Source organism: Cricetulus griseus, chromosome X, assembly GCF_003668045.3.
Source record: "Cricetulus griseus strain 17A/GY chromosome X, alternate assembly CriGri-PICRH-1.0, whole genome shotgun sequence".
NCBI classification, from domain to species: domain Eukaryota; kingdom Metazoa; phylum Chordata; class Mammalia; order Rodentia; family Cricetidae; genus Cricetulus; species Cricetulus griseus.
The window spans coordinates 64,832,205-64,852,320 of record NC_048604.1 but is presented as its reverse complement, the minus strand read 5'-3'; the positions used below and the strand labels follow the sequence as shown (position 1 = coordinate 64,852,320).

The 20,116-nt window shown below is 43.0% G+C and overlaps 1 protein-coding gene across 12 annotated transcripts in view; it reads right to left on the bottom strand.

The window, feature by feature from the left end:
• Atrx (ATRX chromatin remodeler) overlaps positions 1–19,731 on the bottom strand; it is a 141,492-nt gene extending 121,761 nt beyond the window's left edge. For 6 of the 12 annotated variants that reach the window (XM_035450023.1, XM_027432908.2, XM_027432903.2 and 3 more), the window contains exon 1: positions 19,477–19,730. Coding sequence is in view for 4 of the 12 variants with exons in the window: in XM_027432903.2 (XP_027288704.1) it covers positions 19,477–19,496 (20 nt within the window). In the remaining 8 variants the exon portion in view is untranslated. The other 6 variants (XM_027432906.2, XM_027432907.2, XM_027432904.1 and 3 more) reach the window with 5 other exon arrangements.
• Between the last annotated feature and the right edge of the window lie 385 nt (positions 19,732–20,116).

Here is a 20,116-nt window from a genome sequence, read left to right as displayed (position 1 = left end):
TAATGCTACACATTACACACTTTAAAAATGTTTGAAATAAGGCTGACATGGTGGTGCATTTCATTAATCCCAGCACTTCGAAGACAGAGACAAGTGGATCTATGGGAATTTGAGGCTAGCCTAGTCTATACTGAGTTCCAGGCCAACCAATGCTACATAGTGAGACTGTCTCAAAAAAGAAAGTGGTTGCCGGGTGTTGGTGACACAAGCCTTTGATCCCAGCACTCAGGAGGCAGAGGCAGGCAGATCTCTGTGAGTCCCTGCAAAGAGGGAGGAAATCACACTGGTCGCAGTTTTTGGATCTCCAGATGCTGGGTAGCTGAACAATCTGGAGGGGACTAATGCCTGAATTGCATGTCGGTGCTCTGTCACCTAATCGATTACATACAGCTAAAAATGGGGTCACTTTTTCATGTATTATAGGTTACTTTGTTTGTTTGCTTGTTTGAAGACAGGGTCTCACTATGTAACAGTGTTTATCCTGGAACTCACTCCATAGACCAGACTGGCCTTGAATTCAGATCCTCCTGCCTCTGCCTCCCGGTACTGGGATCAAAGGCATGTGCCACCACTGACCACCCGGTGAATTGTAGGTTACCTTTAGACACAGATGCTTGTAGTGAGGTTTTTTTTCTACTGAAATGTAAGTGTTTCACCTTTTCATAAACCAACTTGTTGACCCTCTAATTAATCCTAACAAGTCTCTTTATGATGCTTCAATTGAAACTTGTTTAGATTTATTCATGTGTATGAGTGTTTTGCCTGCATATATTTCTATGCATGATGTGTATCCCTGGTACCCTAGGTGGTCAGAAGAGGGCATCAGTTCCCCTGAAACTGGAGTTAAAAGATGGTTGTGACTATGTGGCTGCTGGTAATTAAACTAAGATAACTACTAAGCTATCTTGCCAGCCCCTTTAGTTGAAATTTTTAAGCAGGCTGATCCAAGAAGAAATAAATATGCCTTTTGCATTTTTACACATTTGTATTACACATGGTATATAGCCTTGGGAGTGGAATTATTTCGGGGAGCTAATACTGTGAAGAAAGAGCTACTACTATTGGCTAAATGAAGCTTTGCCTTAAAGGGGCATTCTCATTCCCTAGCAACCTTTAAAGTCCTTATATTTTTGCTTTTCCATTCTCCACATAACTATTCCACAGCTCCACTTCCCTGACCACTCACTCTTAACTGGCTTTGCATAGGTGTTCCCCTTCTTATTAAAAGCTACTCCCCCTTCTATGTGGGCTCTTGGTTACATCCTTCTTTTCCGAGACAGGAAAAGCTTCTCTGTGTAGCCCTGGAACTCACTTTGTAGACCACGCCTGCCTGTCCTCCAAGTTCTGGGGTTAAAGGTGTGCCACCATGCCTGGCCAAAGGGGCTTTCTGGAGCAAGGCATGCTAATCACATCTATAATTTCAGTACTTAGGAGATGACAGCAAGAGAATGAGGAGTTTAAAGCCAGTCATGGCTACAGAGCAAGGTCCAGGCCAGTCTAGGCTACATAAGTCCCTATCTTCAAAAAAAAAGAAGCTTGCTTTCTGGACTGGTGACATAAAGCTCAGGCTTCCATCCCTAACATTGCAAGGAAATAAAAACCCAACCAAACAGGCTTTCTGAACTTAGAATTAAAGCAAACTGCTCACACTGACACTAGTAAATCTGAGAAAGTCAAGGGGGTTCCATCACCCCACATTACCTAAGGCCCTATATTCCCTATTTCTCTTCATAGCTACTCTTTTAAGTAACAAGACTTGGATGTGACTGCATGTATATATTTTAAAACAAGGTCTGGATATATTAACCCTGGCTGCCCTTAAACTCAGATCCTCTTGCCTCAGCCTCCAGTGCAGATGGAATTACAGATGTGCATCTGGCTAAACTTATTAAATCTACACATATTGTGTCTGTTTTCCTCTCTTTCCCAGTTACCCTTCAAACTGTTTCAATCCTAGTTCACGCAGCTATTACCCTGCTTCAAAGAAATAATATAAGGGCCAATGAGAGGTCTCAGCAGATGAAGGCATTTGCCACCAAGCCTAAAGTCCTGAGTTCAAACTTGCACATGCTGGAAGACTACTCCAAATTGTCATCTGTTCACTTTCACCACGTATGTGCTATAACACATGTGCCTACAGATACACATAAACACAAAATAAAAAAAAAATGTGGTGGTTTGAAAGGAAATGGCCCCCAAAGGGAGTGGCACTATTAGGAGGTGTGGCTTTCTTAGAAAAGAAATGGCTTTGTTAGAGAAGTGTCACTGTGGAGGTAGGCTTTGAGGTCTCATATGGGCCCAGTGTCTCAGACCACTTCCTGCTGCCTATAAGTCAAGATGTAAGAACTCTCAGCAACTTCTCTATAATCATATCTGCCTGCATGCTTTCTTGCTTCCTGTCATGAAGATAACGGACCAGAGATCTGAACTGTAAGCGGACCACCACAATTAAATGTTTTACTTTATAAGAGCTGCTGTGGTCATAGAAACCCTAAGACAAAGTATAACAGAATTTTAAGAATTAAATACATAGGAATAAATCTAATCAGAGGTCAAACTCTGTATGATGCGAACTAAAATTATTGCTGACAGAAGTTAAAGAAAGCTAAATAAATTGAATGATATCCCACATTTAAGCTGAAATATTTCATTAACAACAATACTCAGCCAGGGAGGCACTTGGGAGGCAGAGGCAGGTGGATTTCTGTGAGTTCCAAGCCAGCCTGGTCTACATAGCAATCTCCAGGCCAGCCAGTGCTACAGTGAGACCCTGTCACTACCACCTCCCCCGCAAAAAACCCACCAACAAACAGCAAGACTCTCAAAAGCAAATTATAGATTCATTGTAATCACTATCAAAACTATCTAATAAATAGCCTTTACTGCAGAAACAGAAATGTCAACCCTAAAAAGTCATGTGGAAATTCAAAGTTCCTAAAGAGTGAAACCCATTGTGAAAAGCAGTAATAAAGTTGAAAAGCCAGGTGGGCTAACATATGGCTGCAATTCCAGTACTTAGAAGACAGAAGCAAGTGGATTGCTGCAAGTTCAAGGCTAGCCTTGACTACACACCTAATTCTAGGCTAGCCAGAGCTACATAAAGACTTAGCCTCAGGGGAAAAAAAAAGTAAATTTAGGGCCAGACATGACAGTACATGGTAGTGCACAGGCTGGAGTCATGGCCTCTAGCACTTAGGAGCCTGATGTATAAGATATACGGAGACTAGTTCAAAAATTCAACCCCAGGCTAGGCAGTGATGGCTCAAGTCTTTAATTGCAGCATTCAGGAGGAAGAGGCAGGCCTAGTCTACAAACTGAGTTCCAGGACACCTAGAGCCAGACACCTAGGGCTGTTACACAGAGAAACCCTGTCTTGAAAAAAACAAAAACAAAAACAAGAATCAATCCCAGCTTGGACACATGTCTTAGTTAGGGTTTCTATTGCTGCTGACCAAAAAAACATGTTGGGGAGGAAAGGGTTTATTCCATTTACACTTCCCACATTGCTCTTCATCACTGAAGGAAGTCAGGACAGGAACTCAAATAGGGCAGAAACCTGGAGGCAGGGGCTGATGCAGAGGCCATGGAGGGGTGCTGTTTACTGGCTTGCTTCCCCTGGCTTGCTCAGCCTGCTTTCTTATAGAACCCAGAACCAACAGCCCAGGGATGGCCCCATCCACCATGCTGGGCGCTCCCCCAGTGATCACTATGAAAAAATGCCTTACAGCTGGATCTCATGGAGGCATTTCCTCAACAGAGGCTCCTTCCTCTGATGACTCTAGCTTGTGTCAAGTTGACACACAAAACCAGCCAGTATAATGCTTTTAGTCTAAAATGATTCAGAAAAATAACAGAAGAGAGGCAAGATTGCTTAATGGGTTCAATTCCTAGAATCCATGTAAAAGCAGGAGAGACATGCATCCACCACCATTGTCCTATGACCTCACTAGGAATACAGTGATATGTGCTCCAACCCACACACAGAGAGAAAGAGGTACATATATATATATACCCACACTGCACACATATGCACAATAATAAATACAAAATGAGTTCCAGGATGGCCAGGAACACAAAGAAACCCTGTCTGGAGTGAAGGGATATTTTATTAATTTATTTTTTATATTCCAAACCCAGTTCCCCCTCCCTCCTCTCCTCCCAGTCCTCCTTCTCCCTGGGTGAGGGGATTTTTTTAAAGGGCTAAAAAGATGTCTCAGCAGTTAGGAGAACTAGCTAGTCTTCCAGAGGGTCCAGTACCTGGTGGCTTATAGCCATTTCTAACTCCAGTCCCAGGAGATCCGATAACCCTCTTCTGGCCACCACGGGCACTGCTCTAAGTCTCAGAGAGTATCACAAAGTCCCATGTAGGCTGTGTATTCAACATTCACGGATTTCAGCATTCCTGAATGGTCTTTGAGTCTTTCTAGTTACCATCAGCCGACGAGGGGGAAAGGTTCTGGCAGGAGCACGAATCTGTGCATATTAAACATAATTATTCAGGTGGCAATTTGATGAGCACATCCTAAGAGATTTGTAAAAGCACAATGTAAACTCTGGGGCGGTACTACTATTCATCTTTCTCAGTGCATTGTATTTAGAACATTTTCTGGTTCTAAATACAATAGAACCAGAATTGTACAACTCTGGCAACAATAATCAATGAAAATACAAGAAATTATTAAATCTGACAGTAAAAATCTGTTTTATAGCCATTAATTTCCTTGATTTTCACAAAATTCCTAAAATATCTGATGAATCAATACTTTTTACGGGATAATAATTACAGTAAGTGTAATAAAGTAACAAGTGGGTTCCTAAAAGTACTGATGCTGAGATGGCTCGTCAGGTTTAATCCCTGGAATCCATATATTCCAGACCTCAGGAAACAGAGGTAGGCAGATCTCAGTTTGAGGCCAACTTGGTTTACAGAATGAGTTCCAGGACAGGCTCCAAAGCTACACAGAGAAACCCTGTCTTGAAAAACCAAAAAAAAAAAAAAACAAAAACAAAAAAAAAAAAGATGGAAGGAATCATTGTCAAGCCTGACAACAAGCATTCAATGCCCAGGACCCACAGGATAGGAGAGACCCGGTATGTACAAGCTGTCCTCTGAACTCCATATGTGCCCCCATACCAGAAAAATAAATAACCACAACAAAAGATTTTAATCAAAGCCAGGGAGTAGCCTCAGTGGATAAAGCATTTGCTGCACAAAATAGAGAACCAGAGATCAGATTCCAGAACCCATATAAAAGCTTGGCAGGTGTGGCAGCTGCTTGTAATCCTATGGTAGACAGGACATCTCTGAAGGAAACTGGCTACCTAGAATAGCCAGAATCTGAGAGTTCAAGAGACCCTGACTCAATAATTACAGTGCAGAGAGACTGAGTAAGACATCAACTTCAGGCCTCCACAAATGTGCAAATATGTGCATATGTGTACACACACAGGGATATACACACACATAAATATATATGCAAAATAAAAATCACTGGACAAGCAGGGTGTGGTGATGCATGCCCATAATCTCAAAACTTGGGAGGCTTGACTTATTAATAGACAGCAAATTAGAGGCATGCCTAGTCCACAAGACACCCTGTCTTAAATAACAACAACCAGAGGATGTTTTCTTCAGTGATGTAGTCACTAACAAGCTGCCTGTGTTCCAGTAAAGAGTTCCCATCTATCTGCCAGGTGTGGCACAAACCTTCAGTCCCACCACTTGGAAGGCAGAGGCAGCTAGAGCTGTGAGTTAGAGGTCAGTTTGGTCTATACAGCAAGTTCCAAGGCAGTCAGGATTACACACAGTGAGATCCTGTCTCAAAAATAAAATAAAATCAGCAGCCCATGCAAATTTGTGCAATCAACATCAGAACTCATAGGGAAAAAATAGATTTGAAGCACAACACTTGTTGCGTGGTGGTGGCACACATGACCTCAGGAGGCAGAGGCAGGTAGATCTCTGAGTCTGAGGCCAGCCTGGTCTACAGAGGGAGTTCTGGGACAGCCAGGAATGCACAGAGAAACCATCTCAAAAAACAACAAAAAAGCACACTTAAAAACACCTGCCAGAGCAGGCATTGGTGGTGTAATCCTTTAATCTCAGCAATTGGGAGGCGGAGGCAGAGGCGGATGGATCTCTGTGAGTTCCAGGCCAGCCTGTTCTACAGAGCAAGTGCCAGGATAGGCTCCAAAGCTACACAGAGAAACCCTGTCTCAAAAAAAAAAGACAAAAAAAAACAAAAACAAAAACAAAACAAGCATACTAGTTAGTGCACACCTGTAAACTTGACACTCAGGAAACTGAGGAGAATAATGTGTTTAAAGCCATTCTTACTACAAACAAGTTCAAGGCAAGCCTTGGGCACCCTGAATCAAAACCAATTAAAAAAAAATACTGTATGTGGTAGTTCATAATCCCAGCACTGGGAGTGGAAGGTGATGAAGAAGGTAGACTGGATTACAGAGTGAGACCCTGTCTCAATAAATAAAGAAGAGATGAATGAAGAACGAATAGCAGGGTTTTTTCCTTTATCTTTTGTATATGGTGTTTTGCCTATATGTATGTCTACACACCACACTTCAGCAGTGCTGCAGAAGCCAAAGGAAGGCATAACTGGAGTTACAGACAGTTGTGAGATGTCATGTGGGTACTAGGAATTGAATCTGGGTCCTCTGGAAAAGCAGCCAGTGCTCTTATCCTCTGAGCCATCTCTCCAGCCCCCGAAATGACAGCATAGCAATTTTACACAATTTAAACATGATCTAGAAATGCACAAATACAGTAAGTATGGTGCTTTGCCTTCAAAACAGACCTGAAATTTGCTTGTGGAAGTGGGTTTCAGAAGAGTTGCAGTTGCTAAGTCAGGTGTGGCAGCTCATGCCTGTAATCTTAGCACTCACAAGAAGATAATAATGAGGCAAGAGGATCGGGGCAAGTTTAAAGCCTGAACAGGCTTAACGAGGTGAGGTTCAGGCCTCCTTGCTCTACAGAATAAAACTGTCTCAAAACAAATATTTGCAGCTTGTGAGGTATTGTGAAATGGTAGACAGCAGGCTATGGAAATTGAATGGAAAACTATTAACAGATGCAGTTAGGTGTGGCTCCTAACATGGCGAACTGGGGTAGCTGATAAAAGTTTGGCATGAATACATGTTTATGCAGGCAGTTTTATGCAACTCTACTCTGCTGGGTGTGGGTGTGGTTTTCCTGCATTCACCTACTGCAGAAATCAACAAACGCTTTCTATAAAGGCCAGAGAATACTTCCTTTAGGCTTTGTAGATAGACTCTAAGGGGCAACCTTTCAACTCAGCAACTACAAAATGTAGTTGCTACAAACGCACCAGGTGGCATAAACAAACAGGCTTGGGTGCATTCCAACAGAACTTTACAAAAAAAAAGGCCACAAATTAGTAGCTAGATCAGTTTGCTGACCTCTGACTGAGGAGGAAATCCTGTGTAAGCTGTGTTAAATTCTGCCTTATACTCAAATTGTTCTTTGATGTACCTATCAATCTTTTGAAGCAAGTTAGAGGCATGTTTTCAAAACAAGCATCACAACTATATTTGGAACCTATCAAATAAATCAAAACATGTTTTGGTTTGGTTTGGTTTTGGTTTTTAGAGACCACGTTTCTCTGTGTAAATCCTGACTGTTCTGAAACTCTACTTACAGACCAGAATGGCCTTGCACTAACAGAGATCCACCTGCCTCTGCCTCTACCTCTGGGATGCTAGTATTAAAGGTGTATGTCACCACACTCAGCCTCAAAACACATTTAATACAAACAAAATAAACAAAACAGTGCTGTTTTACCTTGTCACAGTGGCTGTGCTTTGAACTACTAGCACTAGCGGCCTAGCTGCTAGGGCCTTAGCCTGGGGAGATTCTGTTTCCCCCAGACAATGGCTCTGCTGCTGCCAAGAAAAGTAGCTTTAACTAAATCTCTATAGTTTACTAAAACTCTGAGATTCAAAGGCTAGGGTGAAAACCTGCAAGCTCAGACAGTTAAAAGTAACACTGGCTAAATTTCTCTCTTCACTGGTGTCGGAAATCTCTCTGCTTCCACACGACCCTCAACTAAATAATCCCACCTATGCTCCGCCCTGTTACTCCCCTGTCAACTAGTTGCTACCCTGCACCTCTCTGAGTCCAGGTTGATTTTATTTTATTTTATTTTTTCCAAGACGGGGTTTCTCTGTGGCTTTGGAGGCTGTCCTGGAACTAGCTCTTGTAGACCAGGCTGGTCTCGAACTCTCAGAGATCCGCCTACCTCTGCCTCCCAAGTGCTGGGATTAAAGGCGTGCGCCACCACCTCCCGGCTCAGGTTGATTTTATTTAATTAACACAAATGCAATACATCTTTACATAGTTAAACAAATGCCTCCCCATGAAGCTGTTGTGAGGAACATCTATAATCCAGCACTCAGGAGGCTGAGGCAAGATTAGTACAAATTAGAAGCCAGCCTGGGCTATAAAGAACTGTCCCAGAAGGAGAAAGGGAGAGAAATGGGCAGCGGTGGCAGTAGCAGAAGAAAAGATACAGGGAGTAAAATGTCTTCCTGGGCTTGAAGCGTTAATTTAAGATAGGGTGCATATTTAGTATGCTGAAGATGTCCGTAGCCCTTCAAAAAAGGAGGGGGTAGTTTCCTACTCCCAACAGTAACTTGGACTGTACCTTGTGCAGCATTTTAATCACTTTTTAACTTGCTCCAAATATTTGTGTGCATGTCTTATTTCTTCTACTACGTGTAAAATAAGACTAATTTCTATCCATACTAATCTTTCCACCCAGACTGCCCTCTCACAGTCAAATCTTAGATACATACACATTCAAAACTCAATAGAAAGAAAGCCATAGTCATGGCACATGCTTAGAATCCATCAGGAGTTAAAAGCCAGCCTCTGCTATGTAAGTTCAAGGCCAGCCTAGATATGAGATTCTGTCTCGTAAGAGTCAATAGCAATCTCATCTAGTCGGTAAAACTTTACTAGACCTATCCAAAGTCACCATTCCCTCCATTTCTGATCCCAGCACAGCCAATAAATATAGTCACTCTTTTAGTGACACTTTAGAACTGCTTCCTTAATTACCTATCCCCCTCTCTTAAGTAAGAATGTCTACCAGGGCATCAAGTCTTTGTTTGTGGAGGCAGCATGAGCTATAGCACATGTGGAATCTTGAGAATCCATTCTCTCCTTCTACCATGTGTTTCAGAAGTAAAACTAAGGCTTAGCCATAAGTACCTTTACCTGCTGAGCCATCTTGCTGAATAGGGGTGGAGGGCGAGCAGCTGGGGAGTGGGGAAATGGAGGGACGGAAAGAAACACAGAAATTTTTATCACCTAACAAGGCATTGGTGGAGCACACCTTTAATCCCAGCAGAGGCAGGCAGATCTCTGTGAGTTCAAACCAGCCTGGTCTACAGATCGAGCTCCAGGACAAGCTCCAAAGCAATACAGAGAAACCCTGTCTCGAAAAACCAAAATAATTTTACAAACTTTGAAAAAAAAGAAATTTTTATCACCCTTTGCACATACAGTGCCCAGCCTTGCTCCTCAGACAGTCAAGTATTATATTAACTGAGAAAGCATTCTCCAAAAATAAAGTATAGGTTATTGATATGCCAACACCACTGACTAATACCCTAAACAAAAACTATGAGGAAGAAGAGAGAGCTGTACTAAAGATACCAGGAACAGGAATAGCTATTTTAAGCCAAAACTGAGAGACTTCTCAGAGGCAGGATGTGAAAACAGTAGCTACAGGGCAAATCTCAAACAACCTTTTCCAGGGCAAGAAGAACAACTGGCTAGGGTAATAAAAGTCTTTCCAGAGGTATCAATCATTTCAACCACAAAAGGACAAAAAAATACACTAAATATAAAGCAGAACAAAATCTAGAGCCAAAATTAGCAACCTTCTAGCAAAATGGTTATTCTTCTCAGTAAAGGTCTGCACATGTATGTATATATGAAACATAGCAGACCAGCAACATCTGTATATAATAGTTTACATTTTGGGGCAAAAATGATGCATGTACATTGAATAAACAAACTTCTTATCATCACTATCCTTCCTACACCCCCAAAAGCAAATAAAATCAAATCTTAAATTGGAATGTCTACTACAAATTCATCCTGCTAATAACAAAGCATAGACTTGGAAATGAAAATTTATCTATCCAAGCTCATACAATCATGAATAAGATGTAACTATGTGAGGCCGGGCAGTGGTGGCACTCACCTTTAATCCCAGCACTCGGGAGACAGAGGCAGGTGGATCTCTGTGAGTTCGAACCAGCCTGGTCTACAGATCGAGTTCCAGGTCAGGCTCCAAAGCTACAGAAAAACCCTGTCTCAAAAAACAAACAAAAAAGATGTAGCTAAGTGACTAGAAAATTCAGGCTTGAGTCAGTTCACAGCAGACTTCAAACTATTAAGATTTAGAACCTCTTTACAATCTCAAAATTAAAAAGATCCCAAAGATTTCACTGGTAAGTCCTATTGTTATGCTGAACAGAGTGACAAAAGCTTAAGATCCTACAACTTGTGACAATGAGACAGGAATTGGAGGACAACCTGGGCTGCACAGTAGTTTCAAAGCTAGCATGGGCTATACAGCCATATTATGTCTCAAAAATATTCCCTCACATGCCTACATCCGTTCAGAAATATTATTTTCTTTCGTTTTGCTTTTTGAGACAGTGTCTTACCATGAAGACAGGTTTTTGCCTAGAATTCATAATCCTCCTGTCTCATCTGCCTTGAAGTAACTGGGATTACAGACAGGTATGTACCACCACACCCAGACAGAAATACTCTTATGTATGTACTACACGTACTTATCTAAACAGAACTACAATATATAACAGACAACTCCATGACCAACTACAGCAAAGGCTGCCAAAACCTAGCCTGATCAAAATCAAGGTTAAAGCTGGTGTGGTAAAAAATGCCTGTCATTGTCCAGTGGTGGTACAAACCTTTACTCCCAGCACTCGGGAATCAGAGGTAGGTCAGTGGATCTCTTTGAGTTTGAGGCCAGCCAGGTCTACAGAGTGAGTTCCAGGACAACCAGGGTTACATAGTGAGAGAGAGACCCTGTCTCAAAAAGAAAACAAACAAAAATGAAGACAGCACTTGGGGGAGGAGGGTAAGTACAAGGAGTCTGACCTCAGCCTAGGTTACATGAGACCAGTGTCTGAAAAATTAGGGTGACAATTTTTTGCAGTACTAGGGATTGAACCCCCAGAGCCTATTCACTCAAACCATGGAAGGGCTTTACCACTGCCCTATCTTCATTGCCCTCTTTTTACTTGTTCATTTTGAGGCAGGGTCTCACTCAGTTGCAGAGATTGGCTCTGAATTAGTTCTGTAACCCTGACTAGCCTTAAACTTGAAAACTTCCTACCTCAGCTTCCCCAGTAGATGGGATTATAGGCCTATGTGCCCAGGCCTAACCCTGTCTTTCTTTTCATCCCAAACCAGAACATAATCAAGTAACTGATACTTTAATGTTTGCAAAATCCTTCTAAATTTTGCAAATGCACACACACACACACACACACACACACACACACACACACACACACACAAACCTGGCTTAACATTTTTCACATTGTTGAAATACAGTAATTACCCAGCTAACATATTTAAAATATTGGGTTACTATCCAATTCCTTGGTAACTATCACCTTACCAGACACTTTCTCAGACATTAACTAACATCCTTCCATTCAGACTTCTACCTTAAGACTAGTCAATGTGTTACCAGGCGGTGGGGGTGCACACCTTTAGTCCCAGCACTCAGGAAGGAGGCAGAAGCAGGTGGATCTCTGTGAGTTCCAGACCAGTCCGGTCAGCAAGAGCTAGTTCCAGGACTGCCTCCAAAGCCACAGAGAAACACTGTCTCAAAAAAACACAGAAAAAAAGACTAGTCAATGTGGTAGCACATGCCTTTAACCCCAGCATTTGGAAGGCAGGTGCAAGCAGACTCTCTGAGTCTGACACCAGCCTGGTCTACATAACGAGTTCCAAACCAGCCATGGTTACACAGTAAGACCTTGTCTAAAATGGGGGGTGGGGGTAGAGATACAGCTCATTGTTTAAAAGCATCACATAGTGCTCTTCCAGAAGATCTGAGTTCAAATCCAAGCATCCACATCAGGTGGCTCATAGCCACTTGTAACTCCAATTCCAGGGAGATCCAACACCTCTGGCCTATGCAGGCACCACACTCATGAGCACATACCCACTCTCACACACACAGACCCACATTATTAATAGTAATTATGTAAATAGAATGAGTGAATAAATTAGGTAGGTAGGTAGGTAGGTAGGTAAATGGGGTTAGGTCTAGTGACTCACTACTGCCACCTCCTTCTGCCACTTTTGTGTTATTTCAGTGTGGACCTGGGCCTCTTTTGTGAGGCAGCTCTCACGATGGCAGATGAGAAAAATCAAAGGAGTCAAGACTGAGAACAACAGTCATATTCATCTGAAGCTGCTCTGGGCCAGGGTGGCTCTATGGTGAAGTGAAAGATAAAGGGGCCTACGCCATATGGTAAGCCACAGAAAGCCTATTATGAACAACGGCTTTATTAATGTGCAGATCAGTTCCTGGTCTGATGGACAACCAATCAATGAAACAGTTCCACCTGCACAATTGCAAATGGAGGACAAATATAGGACTGATGCATGACAGCAACCCACAGGAGCTATCTTCTATAAAGGAGACTGCTACTTTACTCCAGAATTTTGTTACAAAGCCAGAAAATAAAAATTAAAAGCCAAAATTTGGTCCCACGACATTATGACAGCCTAGTTTTCTCTATTCTTTCATTCCCCTTCCCCATTCCTTTATTGTACAGAAAGTAATGTTGTATATGCACAAGCATATTGTGCTTCTTTTCAAACTAAACTGCCAATGTTCTGTTCTAGTTGACATAAACTGGGGACGGTCTGGAGGACAACACTGGTTCTGGGAAAATATTCTCTTTCTCCATTAGTGGCATGATCATTGGGCTCTTATCTTTATATTCGAGTAAGCTACTTTGCTCTTATTATTTTAACAAATGAACCCAATAACATGAAACTCCTTGCATACCTTGTTTGATCAGAGATTTTAATGTTTTTCTTGATCATTGTGGAACCAAGGACAAATTTACAACTTTTTTGTATGTACCTGGTACATGGATGGCAATGTGTCTTTTAGTAGTAAATTACCCTTGGGGGAAAAAATCCTAGGCACTTTTCCTTTCGAGTCAAGCAGAAACAGCTGGAGTTGTAACTCAGTGGTAGAATGCTTATCTAGCCCTGGGCTGGGTCCCCAAGGCTGGGTGGAGGGAATAACACATTACTCAGCAGTCTGCATTTCAAATAATCAGTTGGCAAAAGGATTAGAACGACATGTTCTATGAAATCTCTGTACCATCGCCGGGCGTTGGGGGCTCACGCCTTTAATCCCAGCACTCAGGAGGCAGAAGCAGGTGTATCTCTGTGAATTCGAGGTCAGCCTGGTCTACAGAGTGAGTTCCAGGACAACCTCCAAAGCAATACAGAGAAACCCTGTCTTGAAAAACAAAACAAAGTAACAAAAAAAAAAAAATCTCTGTACCATCAAACCTCTCAATATCAAGATCTCAATTCCAATATACAAGTTTATTAGTTGATCAGATGCTCATTTTCAATAATGTCAAAAACTTGAAACAATCTAATGTTTTAAAATAAAACAGCCACCAGGTGTGATAGCGAAGGCCTTTTAACCCCAGCACTCCGGAGGCAGAGGCAGGCAAATCTCTGTAAATTCAAGTCCAGCCTGGTCTACAGAGTTAGTTTCAGGACAGCCAGGGCTGTTACATAGAGAAATCCTATCTCAAACGGGGAAAATGGTTAAGAGACTAAAAGCCAAGTGAGAAGTCTGGAATTCCAACTACTCTGAAAGCTAGGGTAGAAGCGTGGAGAGCTTGGGGACAGCCTGGGCTACACAGTGAGACTCCCTTAAAACAAAAAACATTAAAAAAAATGGCCAGCACTTGGGAGGGACCAACCTATATGAGTTTGAGGCCACCCAGAGCTATAGTGTGAGAGCCTGTCTTAAAAATAAAAAATTTAAAAAAAATTTAAAAGGCTCTTAAAAGCTGAACCATTGATTACTCAGTGTATGATTTAGCCAGGTCATCAGTTTAATTTTCCTTCCTCTGGCTCTTGCCTATTGGGCAGTTTTTCTACGACAAAGCCCTAAAACATTTCTGGATTTTTAAAGCACAAATAAAATTAGAAGTAAGCTTTTCTCCAACCTAAGAAAGTTCTGAAGAAGAAAAACATCTGGAATTACTACACAAATATCAAGTTAATGATAAAATATAGCTGCCCATATTATATTTGTTTCACATTAAAAGATAATCAAGCTGGAAAGGGTGGAACAATGGAAAAATTGGGATTGAGATTAACTGCTTTGGCATTGTGGGCTTGGTTCTTCTATAACTGTGATCATTATTATTAGGGAGATTAGTAACATTTCAGCCTGAGAGAGTTCTTAGTACCCTCATGGAATTCTTCTATAGCCATAGCCATAGCGAGGGAAGCAGTTTTATTAACACCCTACATTTATATGTGTGGTTTGTTTGTTTGTTAGGGGGGGCTTTTTTCTTTCATTTTTTTTTTCCTTTTTTTGTGGTTTTGTTTTTCTTTTTGCTTTCTTTTTTTTTGTATTTTCGAGACAGGGTTTCTCTATATTGCTTTGGAGGCTGTCCTGGAACTAGCTCTTTTGACCAGGCTGGTCTCGAACTCACAGAGATCCTCCTGCCTCTGCCACCCGAGTGCTAGGATTAAAGGCATGCGCTGCCACCACCGCCGCTGTCTGACAGTTTTGGTTTTCGATACAGGGTTTCTCTGTGTGGTGCTGACTGTTCTAGAGCTCACAGTGTAGAGCAAGTTGGCCTTGAATTCACAGAGATCCACATGTACAATAATAACAAATCAGCCTAGACTACCAACCAGTTCAAGACTATCATGGGCACATAATGAGACCTTGTCTCAACCAAAAAGAAAAGAACAGAATATAAGCTGAGTTAAGACTGGGTAGAATCCCAGCTCCACTAATTACAACTTGTAAAACTTCAATCAATTTCTCTCTCCATTTCCTCACCAGCAAAATGGGGAAGATGAAGTAGTATTCTCAAAATTTTTCCAACTATACAAACTGGATCTTGTATACATCAGCACTTAAGAGCTCCTGAAGAAGAGCAGAGTTTGAATCCCCAAACCCATTGTCAGGTGGTTCAAAAATGCCTGTAACTCCAGCTTCAAGGGACCCAATGCCCTCCTTTTCTGGCCTTGTGGTGCTTTGAGCAAGAGTGGCCCACATAAGTTCATATTCAGACAGTCATAAGGGAGTGACACTATTTGAGAAGGACTAGGAGGTGTGGCCTTGCTGGAGGTTTGAAAAGCCCAAGGCAAGCCCAGTGTCTGTCTTCCCTCTCTCCCACTCCCTCCCTTCTCCCTTCCCGTCTCTGCTACTGCCCTAGCACTATGAGTGCTGCCATGCTCCCACCATGATAATGGACTAACCCTCTGAAACTGTAAACAAGCCCCCCAATTAAAGAGATGCTGTGCTTGTGGTATCTCTTCACAGCAACAGAACAGGGTTGGTACTAGCGTCTCTTCCAGAGGACCCAGGTTCAATTCCCAGCACCCACATGGCAGCTCACAACTGTCTGTAACTCCAGCTCCAGGAGATCCAACACTCCCACACAGGTATACATAAGTAAAACACCAAGTCACATGAAATGACTATAAATTTTAAAAAGAATAAGTTAGTACCAGGGACTGAGGTATTGCTCTAACAGGTCTGACCATGCTGTTTGTTGGAGGAATATGGAAGACTTTGTACTAAAAATTGGTTGGACACTTTAAGCAGGGGTTAATGGGCCATTTGGAGCTTGGAAGACAATGCTAAGGAAGATGTGAACTACGAGGAGCGCCCAGCTCAAGAAGTTTCAGAGGGGAAGAATATTAGTAAGTGGTCTAGTGACCATTCTTGTGAAATTTCAGCAAAAAATGTGGGTACTTTTTTTGCCTTGTCCTAAAAATCCACCTGAAAATAAATTGGCAGAAGGGATTTCAAGACAGACTAATATTGACTGGACTGGCCTAGTGTGATTATTAGCAATCACTCTTATGCATATCTATAATGAAAATGAGCAAGTTGGACAAAAGAAACACAAAATACACAGTTTCAGGAGAAAGGAGCACCAGGAAGTGTAATGAACTTGAAAGCTTTGGCCATGTGGTTCTCGCTTTACAGTAAAGGATACAAGAAAGGGGTTGTGGAATCTTCCTGATGACTAAGGAAAGCCACTGAGGCCAGTCATGTGCCAGGGGTGTCCTTGAATGAAGGCCTAGAAAGGCCATTGTGTGAAGCTGTAAAGGTGAAACCTGGATTGCCCTGGAGACCCCAAGATGTTAGAAATGCCAGAGCCATGGAACACCTGCCAAGGAGAGCTGCTAACAGGGAGTAGAAGCAGCCCAAGAGAGAGAAGTGAGTTGCTGTCAACAAGGCTGAAAGGAGTTGGAGATCGGAAGAGTGATCCTCACCACGATGATAATGAACTAACCCTCTGAAACGGTAAGCAAACTCCCAATCAAACGTTTACATCAGAGTTGCCATGGTCATGGTGTCTCTTCACAGTAACCGAACAGTGACTAAAACAGGCCTCAAGCACACAAACACACATCTATATGCATATACATATACAAACACATAAATAAAAATGAGACATCTTTAAAATAAAAATAAACCGTGGCCTGCCAAGATGGCTCAGTGGATAAAGGTGTTTGCTGCCAAGACTGAGGACCTGAGCCCTATCCCCTGAACCCACATGGTGAAAGGGGAGAACAGAGAACACTCTCTGATCCCTCTAAGTCACACACATACACACACAGTAAATAAATGTTACTTTAAATTTTGTTAATTATGTAAGGACAAGTCCTCAATTTTAGTTATGATTATTACCATCACCAAGATCTAAAAAAAAACCCTCAAAGCCAGTAAAACAAATAAACAAAAACCCTGCATAAGGTAATATGCATAATTTCTTCATCCTAAAGAAAGGGAGAGGAGCTTCCTGAGGTTGTTATGTCAAATATTATTTGGTACTACCAGATAGTGGAAAAACAGAAACAGGAAGATCTACTGTGCCTAGGAATTAAAGACCAGCCTGCTCAATTTAAGGAAACTGTTTCAAAATAAAACACACACCACCGGGCTGGAGAGATGGCTCAGAGGTTAAGAGCACTGACTGCTCTTCCAGAGGTCCTGAGTTCAATTCCCAGCAACCACATGGTGGCTCACAACCATCCATTATGAGATCTGATGCCCTCTTCTGGTGTACATGGAAGCAGAATTTTGTATACATAATAAATAAATCTTCAAAAAAAAATCACGCCGCATGCCTTTAATCCCAGCACTCAGAAGGCAGAGGCAGAGAGAGAGGCAGAGAGGCAGAGAAGCAGAGAAGCAGAGGGATATCTGTGAGTTCCAGGCCAGCCTGGTCTCCAGAGCGAGTGCCAGGATAAGAGAATCGGAAGGGTGATAGCTCAGCTGGTAGCAAGTACAAAAGTCCTGGGTTAAATCCCCCAGGCCAGCAAAACCCAGCATGGTGACATGTAATGTCAGCTCTGGGAAGTTTACGATCATCCTTCAATATACAGTTCAAGGTCAGTTTGGTTTAGGTGAGATCCTGTCTCAAAAACAAAAACAAAAAAGGAAACAATAGCAAAGAGAAAAGGCGAAAACACAAGTGGAACCTATACATAGTTGTTTCTTTTTGATACAATCTTAGATGTTGACCAGACCTGACTTGAACTTGTGAGATCCAAGACTGTTCTGCCTCAGGTCTTGATCAGTAGGGGCTACAGGCAACACCTATGTTTTCTGTTCGGGAATTTTTAGTTTTCAGACAGGCTGGTTTCAAATCCTTGAGTCTCCACAGCTTCACCCTCCACAAAAGCACAACTATGGTTTTAAATACAGACAACTAAATAAGAAACTAACTAAAATCTAGAAGTCATATAGAACTGTAAGGTACACCATTCAAATAAGTGAACATGAATGTCTGATAATAACCAGCCAATACTTCCCAATACCCCATAAAGATCTGTTTCATTTGGGCCAATTAACGCAAATTCACAAAGCAAGGCAATTATCTTTACACAACTAAGGGCCTGTATGTTAAGAACTAAAGTACATTTCCCTTAAGTAAAACGAGTAGCGCATCTATGCGCTGTTTGTTAATGTAGAAAATAGGCTGATAGGCTCACTCTCAAATTCTACAATCTCAAGTGCTCTAAAAACATGCTGTCCTAGTAGTAACTGAAAGACACATTTTGCCAACTACAAATGCAATTATGACCCACGCTACCTATAATTTTATTTTGCCACTAGGCACCAAGCACACATCTCATCTGAGTAGAAAAATCACAATTCACACTTCGGATGAAAAGTCAAATATCAAACGGCACACAAAGCAAGGTATCTGCATAAAAGCGATATACGCTTCAGATTAACTACTCACAACTGTCAAGAAGCAAAACGGAAACGTGAAAAACAGCCTCAATCTAATAAACGTTTGATTGGTTAAGATATGGCCTGCCAGGCACAGCTACCTTGGCAATAAATCTTACTTCTCTGGTGAATCCCTGTTAACCGGCTTCCCATCCCTAGTGGAACAAATAAATAAAAACATGATCTAACTACTTCTCGAAATATATGCCCCAAACACGGAGGAAACAACTGATGTCCCACTAAAGACTGGACTTCACCAAAAGTAGTATACCGGGCTTCTCAGAAAGCAAAAGCGTTAGCCTGTCCCCCCTCCCCCGCCGCCGCCCGGGGGGAAAAATCCCAGGATCTCCTCCAGGATTTGGATTGAGAAAGAAGCTAAAATACCTTTTGAGACACCTTCCTTGACCTCCAACCTCGAAAGCTCGTCTCCCACAGCTGTGGGGAGCCCAGTATTCCTCGTGGCGACGGCCCTTTGAGGGAGCTCGTCCCAGGATCTCACTTCCTCCCGCCGCCCCTCCCCCTCCACTCCCCTCCCCCTCCTTCCCCAAGCAGTCGTTAGGCCCAAAGATTAGGAAGAATGACCGCAAGCGCCCAGCACCCGCGACTCCCTGGCCTCGACGCTACCCGCACGGAGGCGGGAGCCTAAGGCTCCCGAGTCCGCGCAGGCGGGAGGTGGAGAAAGCAAGCGCGCCGCAGGCCGCCCCCGACACACACCCCTAGCCCCGCTTGGGGCTTCCCACCACACTCCCCCAGCCCCGCTCACCTAGAGGGAAAACGATGCCGCTGACCGCGAAGCCGCGCGCGGGCCTAGGGCGCCTAGCGCACGTCTTTGCAAACACCCCACTCGAGTGGAAGGCTCCCGGGAGCAGAACGCCGGGGCCCGTGACAAGGGCTTGCGTTTTACCTCATGGGCTCAGCGGTCATGTTTTTGGCTCGGACGCCTGCTTGGCTTCGGCAACCCTTGGGTACCGTTCCTCGTTCCCCAGTGCCCGATCCTGAACGAAAAGTACTGGAATCTTAGTAGTCACCGCAGCTGCTGCTGGATCCTCCCCACAGCTCAAAGGCCGCTACCACTGCCGCCGCCGCAGGAGCCGCGGAAACAAAGCGACGCCGCCGCCGACGCCATTTTGTTGGGCCGAGGCTCGAGCCGGAGAATTGGCGCGTCCTCCCTCTCCCTCTTTCTGTCATCTATTGGCTACCCTTGCCAGAGCTCGGCGTCTTATTGGCTACGGGAATTCACCTTCTTTGGGGGCCTGTTGCTAAGGCGGTCGACGTCATTTGATCCCCTCCACCTTTTCATAGAAGGTCCAGTTCATTCCCAGCTGACCCCAAAGTACCAGGGATGTATGTTGACTTTATCCCGAAAACGCTCTTTTGGTTCATCCTCTTTACCTCCATCTAACTGATGAAACAGTAACAACCCATTTACGTTTATTGAGAATTTACTATATGTCGACCACTATGCTGATCCTTTATCTGAATTATCTCAGGCAATGCTCACACCCTCCAAAGTAGGCAGATCCAATATTTTTGAGGTGAGGAAA